Source organism: Pyrus communis, chromosome 10, assembly GCF_963583255.1.
Source record: "Pyrus communis chromosome 10, drPyrComm1.1, whole genome shotgun sequence".
NCBI lineage: Eukaryota > Viridiplantae > Streptophyta > Magnoliopsida > Rosales > Rosaceae > Pyrus > Pyrus communis.
Genome location: NC_084812.1, coordinates 20,303,910 through 20,316,558, shown reverse-complemented (window position 1 = coordinate 20,316,558; position 12,649 = coordinate 20,303,910). Strand labels below are relative to the sequence as shown.

Sequence of the window (12,649 nt, the reverse complement as noted above, 5' to 3'; positions counted from 1 at the left end):
TTCAGAAAGTTTAATGAGTTTTGCATATTTAAATTTGATCTGAATACCACAGATAGATTACATGATTGATATACATTCTATATTGGAGGTCCAAGTAGAGCATAATTTAGGAAAACTAACCTTCAAAATATGCATTTTAAGTTATATGTAATTGGGAGAACTACTTAAGATTGTTAAGATGACGGTGGAACCCTAGTGCTTTTAAAAATTTATTTTTAAAAACTATTTTCTTTTATGTTTCTTATCTTTGCCAATTTCTTTAATATTTTTAATTAAATTCATTTCTCTTATTATAGGTCTTATTATCAACTTTTTCTAGAACTTTGTTTTAATTAATTAATTAAGATTTGATTTTCACATTTAATTAATTAATTAAGATTTGATTCTCACTTTAATTATTCATTCAATCATTGTGGAGAACAACCTTGCTAGAGCCGACTCTACTACAATTACCTTGTACTCTTGCAAGTATTTTAAGTGTTTTTATTTTTAATTCTGTAGGTGGCGAAAATCCATCACTTTCCTTTCCATCGTTAAGTGCCTTTTGGTGAGATTTGTTTGCGAATTCTCCCTACTGAGTAATTTCATTTTGTGTGTAATTGGCTCGTTTGGGGTCTACTTCATTGATGATATTGAGGATAAAATTTGTGCTGGTATGAATACTAGTTAGTTCGTTGTTAATTCATCTTCAGAGTCGACGCTCCTTATTTTCAAAGAGTGTCCTCCTATTGGTTATATTGTAGTTTTTGTTCACAGATTTTCTCATGTGCCAATTCAGGAAGATCCTTTGACTATAATTTGGAATGCCATCTCAATCTTTTGAAATTGGGTGTGTCCATTTGCTTATTCTCATTCATGAACTGAATAACTTTCTAGCCCCTGTATCAAATTGGTAGTTCTTTCCATGGGTGATGGCCTCACCATTGAACTGACGGCGCATCTGATAGGAAGAAGGAATATGAAACTTCGTTTGTACCATGTTAGAAGTTCATGCGATTTGTTAATCTATAGTAAAAAACTGGTAAACATTTTATCTTCAGAAAATGTTTCGACGATGAAATATTAAACGTCTTCTCCTAATCACTTGATGAGATGAGCTTGTATGATGTTAGAAGATTTGCTATGTCTAACTTTAGATAGGGAATAGGTTTTCAAATTTTAGTTTTGCTGCTGTCATCTATTACTATATAATTTTAGTGTGTGTATATGTTTACCCTAAAAACTACCAAACCTACGTGACACGCAGGCTGAGTAACTAATAAGCTAGCTACGTTATTTGGTTGAATGCGGGGCGTGTCAACTCGATGACCGAGCTCGGTTGGTGAGTAAATGAATGTGGTGGTGATGGCGTTGAACGTGTTGCTGACTTCTACGTCTTGCAATTGTGGCTGAGGAAGAAACTCGTCTCGGCCTTCTAGGTTCTAGAGCCAGAAGACAAGGCTGCTAGTTTCTTTAAAGTTCACAAATTGTCGGCATCGGGTTCGGTCTCTGTAATTGTATTTGTGCAAATATAAGTACGTCAAATCGATACCACATAAATACTCAAAAGAGATAAGTGTTTTGATTGTAAATGTGCTTTCGCAGTCCGAATGCCAAACTCCAAAATGTACTTGCGAATATCTAATCATAAAATAAACTCGGCTTTCAAGGTGTCGAGCCTTGTAACACCTCACTTTGCAGAAAAGGCTAATGAGGTGACTTCTTTCAATAAGAACTCAAAGACTCCTTATTGGCCAAGACTTGGATAATAACCAGCCAAACTTTAAGCAATGTTCTTAAGACTAACTGAAGGTGCTCCTTGGTCATCTGATTATACGGCTCTAATGTTGTCAAGACTAACTGAAGGTGTGCTCGACGAGGTTAGAATGGTTAGTGTTTTCTCAAGAGAGATTTTGTGTAGAGTGAGGGTTTGCGTAGGGTAGATTTGTTTGTGTGTTTAGAGGGCTTTGAACGTTGTAAATCCTCTTTTATTTATAGCAACAACCAAGGTAAAAACCTATCAGGATTAGAACTCAACAATAATACTCTTCATACTAGGTTGGGCCTTGAGTACTCCTTCTAACTTCGGAACTCTGATCTTATGTAAATTCTTAACCCTCGATAAGATCAAAAATCATATTATGATCATCCCATTTGCTAAGGTAATCCAACAAGTTTTATCTCTTATCCAAAGAACCTAGACTCCTTGCCACTTGGTACTACGGTTTGGTGGTATTCCTCTTCACGTGTAAGTGAGAGGTCTTATGTTCGATTCTCGCTAAAGGAGAATTTGAATCACATTATTGCTAGCCCATTGTGAGGCTAAGCAGACCCTCCCCTTAGTGTAGATAATATTGTTTGTTCAAAAAAAAAAAAAAAAACTAGAATCCTTGACCAAATTGGACTCAGCCAAGTTACCTTGTGAACTGGGCTGAGATCTCACTGTGAATCTAGATCTCCTTATGGGTCAAGACTCTACTATGGGGCAATAATCTATCATGAACCGGTCGAAGAATTTACTCGGCCCATACCCATTAATTTGGGCCTAAACAGTTTTAAAATAAATGTCCTTTGAGTTTGATCTGCAAATAGGGGTCGAGTGTCAAATTATACAAGGGACCACAGAAGACAGCATAAAAAAATAGTAGATTGGATATGATTTTCTCCTTGGGTGATCCCCTTTGTCTTGATTACACCAAGTTTGGAGTCTAATCCTATTACATATAAGGAACCTATGAAATCACAAGATATTGCTTTTGGGAATGAAGCTACACTACTACGAAACTACCCATTAGGATCCTACTATAATATATATTTATTATACTTATATATGCCCCTATTTCTACCGTTTTTAGCGTTAAATTTTAAATACTTGAACGGTCGATTCTTTTTTTTTTTTTTTTTCTTTTTTTTTCGTCTTAGCTTTCACCTTTCCGAATAAAACCAGAAACGACAAGAAAAGTTAATTCATGTAGGATATTAGGTAAAATCTGATAGGAAATGAACGTAATGGCAAATAAAAGAAGCGACAAGAATGCTAGAGTCAAGAAAGACTTTTTCTGTCGGATAGCACTCTTAATCCGCTAAGAAAAAGGAAAGCATTTTAAATTTATATAACAAATAAAAAAAAAAGTCAATGGTGTCGGATAGAAGACTATCAACGATAAAATGATGAAATAGATTGTGAGCAAAAACACATGGAGAGTTGTTGACTTGCACCCCCCAACTCCCACTTGCTATACATAAACCAATATGGAAAGTGGAGCTCGAAAAAGAAGATGAAAGTTGATGCAGTTACATACATATACATACATACACACATAGACAAGTTTAAAGTAACGTTAGTTGCCGAATGATTTAGACAAAATGACGTAGGTTACTTTGATGCCTATATACCGGTTACTAGGCTTAAATCCAAAGTATAAGTTTGAAATGATCACTAATCGGATGTCAAAACCCTAAAACATGAGGAGCCAAACCGACCGCATCTAACTGTGAAGAAGATTATAAGCATGGGACCAAGTCCGGAAAAACTTCCCTAAAACATGAGGAGCCAAACCGACCGCATCTAACTGTGAAGAAGATTATAAGCATGGGACCAAGTCCGGAAAAACTCTCCAGCAACCTAACTAATGGGCACAAAACGAAGTCTCCAACCGAACAGCGAAGAAGATTAAAGAGCAGGTAAAGACCGACGGACCAAAACGCAAGGAGGAGAGAACGAGACTTAAGGATGCTAACAACAGCTAGCCGAGTCAGATTCCACGACAGATGTATAGTAGTTGAACTGCACATAAAGCTCATAAATGGTATTCATGACCATCACATTTACTTCTTACTGAGAGAGATTTTTAACAAACGGCTTCAGACAAATGAAAGATGGCCCTTTAGATCAACTTCAATGGTGGGTTAAAAGCCAAATTATCCCCCAACCCACTCCAACCCAAGGAGAAAATTTGGGCTAAATGCTAAATGCTAAACCAAGGTCAAATTCTCTCCAAAATTTAGCCCAGAAATCGGAGTGGACTCCACCCAATATTTATCGAAATTTAAATTTTTTTAGATTAAAATGTTCATAAAAATAATTTACGATAGTCTACATATGTATTTTTTTTAAAAAAAATTAACAAAAAAAAAAAGTCTATGTTCATTCTTTAATGATCTCAGGCTAAAATTTTAAGCTATAACAGTTGGAGGAAAAAAAGCTGTTTCTGGGCTAAAATCTAAATTTTTTTGGGTTAAAATATTTGGCTTTTAGCCTAACCATTAAAGATGATCTTATGTACCAAAATAGGAAAGGGTGGCCCCACTACAAGAATATTGATTATTAGGGGCAGTAGCTTAGGGGCGAAAATAAGGATTTATCTCTATTAATTTGCATTACGGGCGGATATATAATTTTGCCTCTAATTAAAGTGATAGGGGCGGAATAAAAATTGTTGCTATTAATTTCATATATTAGAGGCGAATAAATGGGCCTCTAATATATTTAATGAAATTTAATAATTTTAGTTAGGTATTTACATATTTGTTTTCGTTTATTTTGGATGTGTTTAGTGGATAAATCAAAAGATATTAACTCCCAAAACCCTAATTCTCCGATACCTATGCACTGACTTCCCTTATTTCTCTCATTTCCAACCTTCCACGCGCACAGCTCCTTCCTTTTGAACTCGTGTTCTCTCTCATTTCTTCCTTCTTCATAATCTTTTCTTCTCTATTTCGTCTTTATCCTTCTTCATTGTGATATTCCAGAGATTAAAAAACTAAGTGACAAAATTTAAGAATGGGGAGAGTGCCTAGATTTGAAGAATTCGAAGTAGAATTGATTGAAAAATTTCAAGAAATTTTAAGGTAAAGGCCTTGTGCTAATCTTCACTTGTGGATTTTCTTATACTTTTAACTTGGTGTAAGATTTCTAGGTTTTATTTTTAGAAGATTACCTTATGAACCGGCTCAATTTGGGTTGGGCTTTCTTTGTTATTTTTGTTTGTTTTGCTTTTGCAGATTTAATGTACAATTCTTTTGAGAAGGGTGACAATACAAGTTTCTTCTTATTTTGTGAGTTCTGTTTATATTTAAATATTACTTTATCTTGTATTGCATTTTTATCTGGGATTTTCAAATGAAGTTTTATTTTGTGGAAATCTATTTTCTTTCATCTCCCTTTACTATATCTGCAGGGATAAAGGATCAATAAAAGACGTATGCATTTGGGCTTTTGGAGGTTGAAAATTGAGTCTTTGATTACATATAAGTTTTGTTATAATTTTATATGTACTACATTATGGGCTAGATTTGTACTTCTTCTTTCATTTATTCCCTATAAACATTGTAAATCAATGCATTCAAGAAGAATATCTAGAATATATGTATTTGACAAAAAATGTAAGTATATATTAATCTAATTTACGAGGAAAGTAAAATTAAATAATTAAATTTAAATAAATTGTACAATAGAGGCAGAATTGTATGGATCAATTGCTTTAACTGCCAACATGGCAGGAAAAGTAATAGGGGCGGAAAGGGATGTTATTAGGTGCGGATGGGGTAATAGCATTGTTTTACATTTTATGTTTAGCTTTGAGACTGATGTGACGAGTGTGTCCCTTAATTAGAGGCTGAAATCCTGAAGGAATACGTTTATTTTTGCACAGTATACTCGAGACACAAATAATAACTACAAGCAGTGAGTGTGTCCCCCATCATAACTACATAGGGGCGGTCTACAGTTCTCTGAAGACCCAAACGCCTACCATTCTTTGCTGATAAGGGCCTACAATTCTCTGAACGGTATTGATGGAGTTCACTTGTATCCCACCTTGCCCAGCTTGAAGCTGTAATTGAATTCGAAAAAGCAAGCCGCGAGGGATTTGATTCGTGACAAGAAAAGGAAAGAGCTTGGTTAGCATTAAAATAAACTCTTTCTGATTCACTTTCAATTCGCAGACATGATCAAAGCCTGGAGCCGTCTTCCTCCTGCTCCTCCTGCTCCTCCTCAATTCTTTCTACTGCTTCGTTGTTCTCAATACTCCTTTTTATGCATGTATGTACGAATTTGTTTGTTTGTTTGTCTAATTGTTGAATTTGTTGACAAAAAAGGTTGAGGATGGTTTAAATTGATTCGGCAAAAATGATCGATGACTGATTGAACTAATTTTGTAAAAATGGTTGAAGACAGGTTGAACAAATTCTACAAAAATAGTCAATGATGAGTTGAACTGATTCTGCAAAAATTGTCGAGGACGGGTTGAACTGATTTTAGTAATAAGGGATGCAAACTAATTCTACATATAATTTTGAAACTGATTCTGCAGAAATAGTCGAGGATGTGTTGAGCTTATGACATATATTAATTTTGTTAGAGTTGTGAGGGTTGGGTTCTATTAACAGCTTTAAAGCCTTATGGGTACGGTAGATATTTTAAAACATTATTTCCATGTTTTTGGGCTAGGCTTTAGTTGCTTTTATGTTTTTGTCTGTCCTTAACATGTTTAAAAATTAGTGGAGTTTCTTGAAATATAGTGAAAGTTTTTGTCACTATATCTTAAGCTCCCTAAATAAATATATGTTGGAAATTAAAATCTAAAATGTTTTAATAATGATTTTGATTTTCTTTTTTCAATAGCAAAAATACTACTCTTACCAAATATTTGTTTCATCTCTCTTATAAAGATGTGACCCGTATATGTTGGTGGATACTAACTCTGTTAGAGAGACAGTACCTCTATTAGAGAGGTGGTACAAATGTCCTTATATACGTTATTGCTTATTGCTTATTGTTATTTTTTAATTTTCTTTTTCATTCGTGATATCGTTCACCAAATCCTTCTTTCTCAAAAGCTCCATATGCCATGGAACTCACTGTCAAGAAATTTTTCATTCTGACGGGAATACGGATGGTACATCACGTGCTTTTATGTAAGTGGTAAGAAATTTTATTTTTAAGTTATTAACTTTTTAACACATATATCTCACCATTTATATAGTGACATATGGTGTACCACCCTGTGTGCCCGTCACACTGAAAAATCTCTTCTCACTGTCACTGCAATGAACAATTGTGCTGGGTTAAAAATCTCTTCAGACGCCTTACTGAATATGGAAAATCATTTATGGTTGAACAACACTAGAAAAAGAATAAAAATAGTATTCCATTCCCTCCAAGAAATTTTAGTTCATTTTCTTTTCAGAAATTAAAAATGTTTGCTAAGGGCTTGTAACTCTAAGAGCAACTTCAGCGTTGGAGCCCTCTCCCCAGGCTATGCACTATTCAATCCACCTTATGAATAGTAACTACCCTTAATAAACAGTAATAGCCCTGGCAATAGCATTTGCCTCTCCACCGTTACACTTTAATAGCCCTGGCAATAGGCAATAAAAATATGCAAACGCCCGTAGTCGCATCATCTATGCTTAGAGGATGAGTATATGATTGTTTGAATTTTTAAAACCATACAAACTCTCATGAATAGTATTTTTAAAGGAGTTCAAAATAAACAAAATTCATAATCATTAGTGTATAAGTCTGAAAAATGTGAAAGCATAACAAACGTTTATAATTGCATCTTCAACGCTTAGACGATGGTTACATGGTCGTTTAGATTTTTAAAACCCTCCAAATCTCATGAATAGTATTTTTTATTTTTATTTGAGTGTAAAATTAATAAAATTAATAATAATTATTGTTGAAGTGTGAAAAATGTAATCACTCGTAATGAAAAGCTTTACAACTTTCATGAAGGGGTCAACTCCGAAATTTAGTATGTATATACTAATTTAGTATTATATTTTACATTTTTTTTGGGGCAAATTATGTTTTTCATTTTCATTTTTATTGATTTAAACTATATTTTTCTGAACGGATAATGGGTCGTGTGACAGCCTATCCCGAATTATTCGTATCGTAGGTGTGAAATGACGATTTGACCCTTGGTGGGTATTTGTCATTTTGGGGTGATTGTTTTGTGGTTTTGTTGGTTGCATCTGGACCACACACCCTCCTACATCCACATCATCTCTTTCCCCCATGTATCTATCTCTCTCTCTCTCTCTCTCTCTCTCTCTCTCTCTCTCTCTCTCTCTCTCTCTCTCTCTCTCTCTCTCTCTCTCTCTCTCCCCTTCTCACTTGTACGGACGAGGTTCAAAAACCCTTGCAAAAGTGAGAGAGAGAGAGAGAGGGAGTTCGAGACAAAGAGAGATACACGGGGGAAGGAGATGATGTGGATGTGGGAGGGTGTGTGGTCCAGATGCAACCAACAAAACCACAAAACAATCACCCCAAAATGATCGTCATTTCACACCTACGGTAAGAATAATTCGGGACGGGCTGTCACATGTCGGATCATATTACCTGATAATATTAACAAGTTGATTTCGGGTCGGATCATATTACCCGTTTACTTTAACGGGTATTACACGACACGATCTATTAAGTTATCGAGTATAACACGAAAACGATACAAATACGAGAAACACGATAAAAATGTTAGCTTTTATTCAAATGTCGACATTGGCAGTGTCAATTCAAGTGAAATGACAGATGGTCCCTAACTTTCTGGAGGGGTAGGTACCAGGTGGAGTCTCCTCGATGCTGAAGAAACTATGTATAAAGACCAAAAGTTCTATTTATTTCCAGATCTAGATTAGATCATCACTCTTGAGCATGGCACCGGAGAAAGATGAGATGATCATCCTCAAAACCCCAGCGCTTCTGAAGGTTCATTCTTCTTTTCTCTTTCCTCAATGTGTATAGCGTGCATATATGTGTACGTACATATGTGTGTGTATCTTTGTAGATCCAGTGCTGGAATTCCATCCCTAATAGTGCCCCTTCAGGTCGGAGACTAGGGTCTATAAAGAAGGATTATGCGAGATTAGCTTTTTATTAATAGTTGTGTATGAAATACCAACCTTCTCTTGAAGGGGAAAAGACTGTTGCACCCAAAAACCCTCTTCCCCCCAACACACACAAACACTAGTTTAAAGGCTAGAATATAAATAAATGTTTTACATTTTATATATTTTTAGGTTTAAGTTTTCCATCTTGTGATATACATGATTTACTTTTCTTCACAAGACAAATATATTAGCTATATTTTCTTGTATCATTGCAGTACATCCTTGAAACAAGCTGCTACCCAAGAGAGCACGAGCAGTTGAAGCAATTAAGGGAAGCCACTGTCGAGAAATACCAGTTCTGGTATGTTCAATATATATGTTACATATTTACAATAATTTTGAAGACTTATGTTTGGGCGAAGAACTTTTAAAGTACATACTAGGAATTTTATTTATTTTTTTTTATTTTTTTTTTTTTTGAACAAACGATATTATCTACAAAAGATGCCAAACTAAGAATTTTAAGTGTCAAAAAAGCAAAATTTTCTTTTGAACAAACAATATTATTTACACTACGAGAGAGGGCATATTAGGAATTTTATATTCAATTGTTGAAAAAGCAATACTCCAACACTACTATTGAACTGTTCAAAAACTACGAAACTTGATTACTAGGGGTTCCTTTGTAGAAAATCCTTTTCGAAAAGTCGAAATTGCACTTTCAATATGTTGTATCACGTTCAACACAGAAAAATTAAATTGAATTAATAGCATGTTGAGCATACAATAAAATAAAATAAAAAATCAATAATAATGATTAGAACGCAATACTCCACTGAGTGTGTTGATAACATGTTGTAGGCTTACTTGACTGAACAATAACAGAGAGATTGAGAGAGAGGCTGCGTCAAAGTGTAGAGAGAATTGGGTGAATTCCTAAGTGTGTTTTCACAACTCATTGTGCCTTTATTTATAGTAGTAGAGAAGTTTAATTTCTTAGCACAATAAAGTTACAACTCTAATAAAATATATCTAAAAATGAGGGAGGCACCCTTTGTACAATGAAGCCACCCTTTACACAAATGAGGCCTTTACCAAATTATATTAAGAAGAAATTAGGTTTACATCCCTTTTTTTGCTGTTCCATTGATTAAAGCTTTATTTCTTTTTAATTTTTTATCAAGGTCCCTATATATTAATAAACGTCATTAATTATTTCAATAATAAAATATTTGTTATTTCTAAATACATTCATTTAGTGTTAGAAATGTTACATTTGATAATTTCATTTGGTATATTTATATTTATGGCTAAATTTTTTATCATATATTTTTATTTTTATTTTGTACCTATTTTTAATTTGCAACCTTTTTTTTTTATATGTACCAATTTTCATTTCACTTTTAATTTGTACCCATATATTAATTTCTTTTTGTACCCGTATTTTTAAATTTTATTTGTATTTGTACCCATATTTTTTTTAATTTATTTGTACCCATTTTTAATTTTACTGAATGTACCCATGCTAATTATATGTTTTTATTTTATGTTTTAAAATATATCAATAGTTATTTCTTAAAATATGTTAATAATTATGTGGGTACATTATTTTCTTTGCTATAATTTTGTGAAGAACAATATTATTCTATTATTTATTTTCAAGTATTTATTATATTTTAAAAATAGTATTTGAATTTGTTTAAATTTCATAATTTGTGGGACATTAAACGCATAAATGCATGAGTTAAATATCTTAAATAATGTTAAGGACCCCGATCAAAATATTTAATCAAATAAGATTTTTGTCTAACAATTAAGTTGATTAGAAGCCGAAACCAAAATGACCCTTAATTAATCTCAAAAGTTACATTTTGGAGCACAGGAGTATAATGAATGCGCCCGTTGATGAAGGACTTTTCCTCTCAATGCTTCTAAAACTCATGAATGCAAAGAAGACATTGGAACTCGGAGTTTTTACTGGCTATTCTCTTCTCACAACTGCTCTTGCACTGCCCCTTGATGGCAAAGTATTCTCTTTACTTCAATCTTCCAAATTCGAATATCGCTCTTTCCGCAGTTTAAATTTATTTAAAATAGAATATCGTCGGTATAAAAATTTGATGTAGCTGGATGAACACTTATAATTAGTTATGGTGTTTGTAAAACAAAATTTCAGATTACAGCAATCGATCCAAATAAAGAAGCTTACGAGTTTGGATTGCCGTTCATTCAGAAGGCTGGAGTGAATCATAAGATTAAATTCTTCCACTCGGATGCCTTCTCAGTCCTAAATGATCTCATTTCCAGTGTAAGTTTCCGTCAAACGAAAATTGGCTACATTCGTTGTTTACTTGTAACGTTGCAAGATTCGCAGTTTGAAGCCTACAAGATCAATATACGAATGCTGCTATTTGTGCAGGGGGAGGAAGAAGGGAGCTTTGATTTTGCATTTGTGGATGCTAACAAGGATAAGTACATGGAATATCATGAGCTACTGTTAAAGCTTGTTAAGGTTGGTGGAATGATCGCGTACGATAACACGTTATGGTTCGGCTCAGTGGTGGAACCGGAGGAGAAACTAGATGAAAAAGCTAGACCAAACAGAAAACATATCTTGGAGTTGAACAGCTTTCTAGCTGCTGATTCTCGTATCGAATTGGTTCATCTTTCCGTTGGGGATGGACTCACCCTCTGCAGGCGCCTCCGTTAGGAAGACGCAACTTGTGCGTACTCTGTTGAAGTCCTCCAAAACAATCAAGCTGTAGTTTGTTTATCTAAAATAAAATGCTAAACATGTTTTGTTTAGACTATGGAGATGTACTGACAAACATCTTCTCCTCACCAGATGAGATGAGCTTTGTGTGATGTTGGGCATGTTGTTGCAGTTTTTCGTGTTTTGTTTCCTTTCTGGCCTAACATTTGCATACAGTTTGAGACTAAAATCTTACATTTCACGTCATACATCACAAAGAACACCTTATAGGTTGTTTTGCTCAAATGACAAAGCGTGAGCGACTGTGTGCAGGAGTGAATCCAACCGCTCACCACCCCACATATTTCTCATCCACACTTCCAATGCATTTAATCTTAACGTGAACAACAAAGGCTCTCACTGGTGCGCTTTTTGTCCCTCGGGAGGAACAATTCCAAAATATGTACCCACGAAAGCCCCTAGCCCTAGGACTAAATAAGGTGATGAAGGAGTAAAAGTGAAGAATGGGATACGGATTAGGACACACAACCCATCCACATCCACCAGAATATGTAGCTGTAACCCATATAGCTTTACCTCAGGGGACTATCTCAGTTCCATGATTTTATCGGGACCTTCGCAGGTTATCATTTCACGGCTGTCTTATCCAAGAAACTACCTATGAACCAAATAACGAGTTTCCAAGAAGTCTACACAGATTTGAAATCTTGCTATTCGTTATACCAGTTCAGATTAACCTCTCTTCACCCAACTCATTTCACCCAACTCACCCAACAGAGTAGCCTTCCTCAACCCCGAATGATTTAGATTAAGTCATTCCAAATTGGGTGAACATATCACCAATGCAACCAATAATAAATGAATGCCTTTTTTTCACAAGAAAGCAGAAACAAACTTCCATTGGCTCTAATTGAGTACAAACCAGAACTAACAAGTTACGGAGGACAACGACCAGAAACGAACATGGGAAGAATTAACAGTTCAATATGGACAGCAAAGAAGTTATTGCAATAAGCTCTAAACAAACATGTCAAATTATATGATTGTAGCATTGTAGCCATATCTTTGACGCAAATGATACAAAACAAAACAAAAACAGACAACACCTCTTCAGTC

The 12,649-nt window shown here is 34.6% G+C and overlaps 1 protein-coding gene across 1 annotated transcript; it reads left to right on the top strand.

Annotated features, from left to right (window-relative positions):
* The first annotated feature begins 8,518 nt into the window (after positions 1-8,518).
* LOC137748436 (flavonoid 3',5'-methyltransferase-like) lies at positions 8,519-11,723 on the top strand. The gene is made up of 5 exons (XM_068488585.1): positions 8,519-8,698; positions 9,096-9,181; positions 10,703-10,847; positions 10,997-11,128; positions 11,240-11,723. The coding sequence occupies exons 1-5, from the start codon at positions 8,645-8,647 to the stop codon at positions 11,528-11,530; spliced, it is 708 nt and encodes a 235-aa protein (XP_068344686.1). The 5' UTR covers positions 8,519-8,644; the 3' UTR covers positions 11,531-11,723.
* Positions 11,724-12,649: the final 926 nt, after the last annotated feature.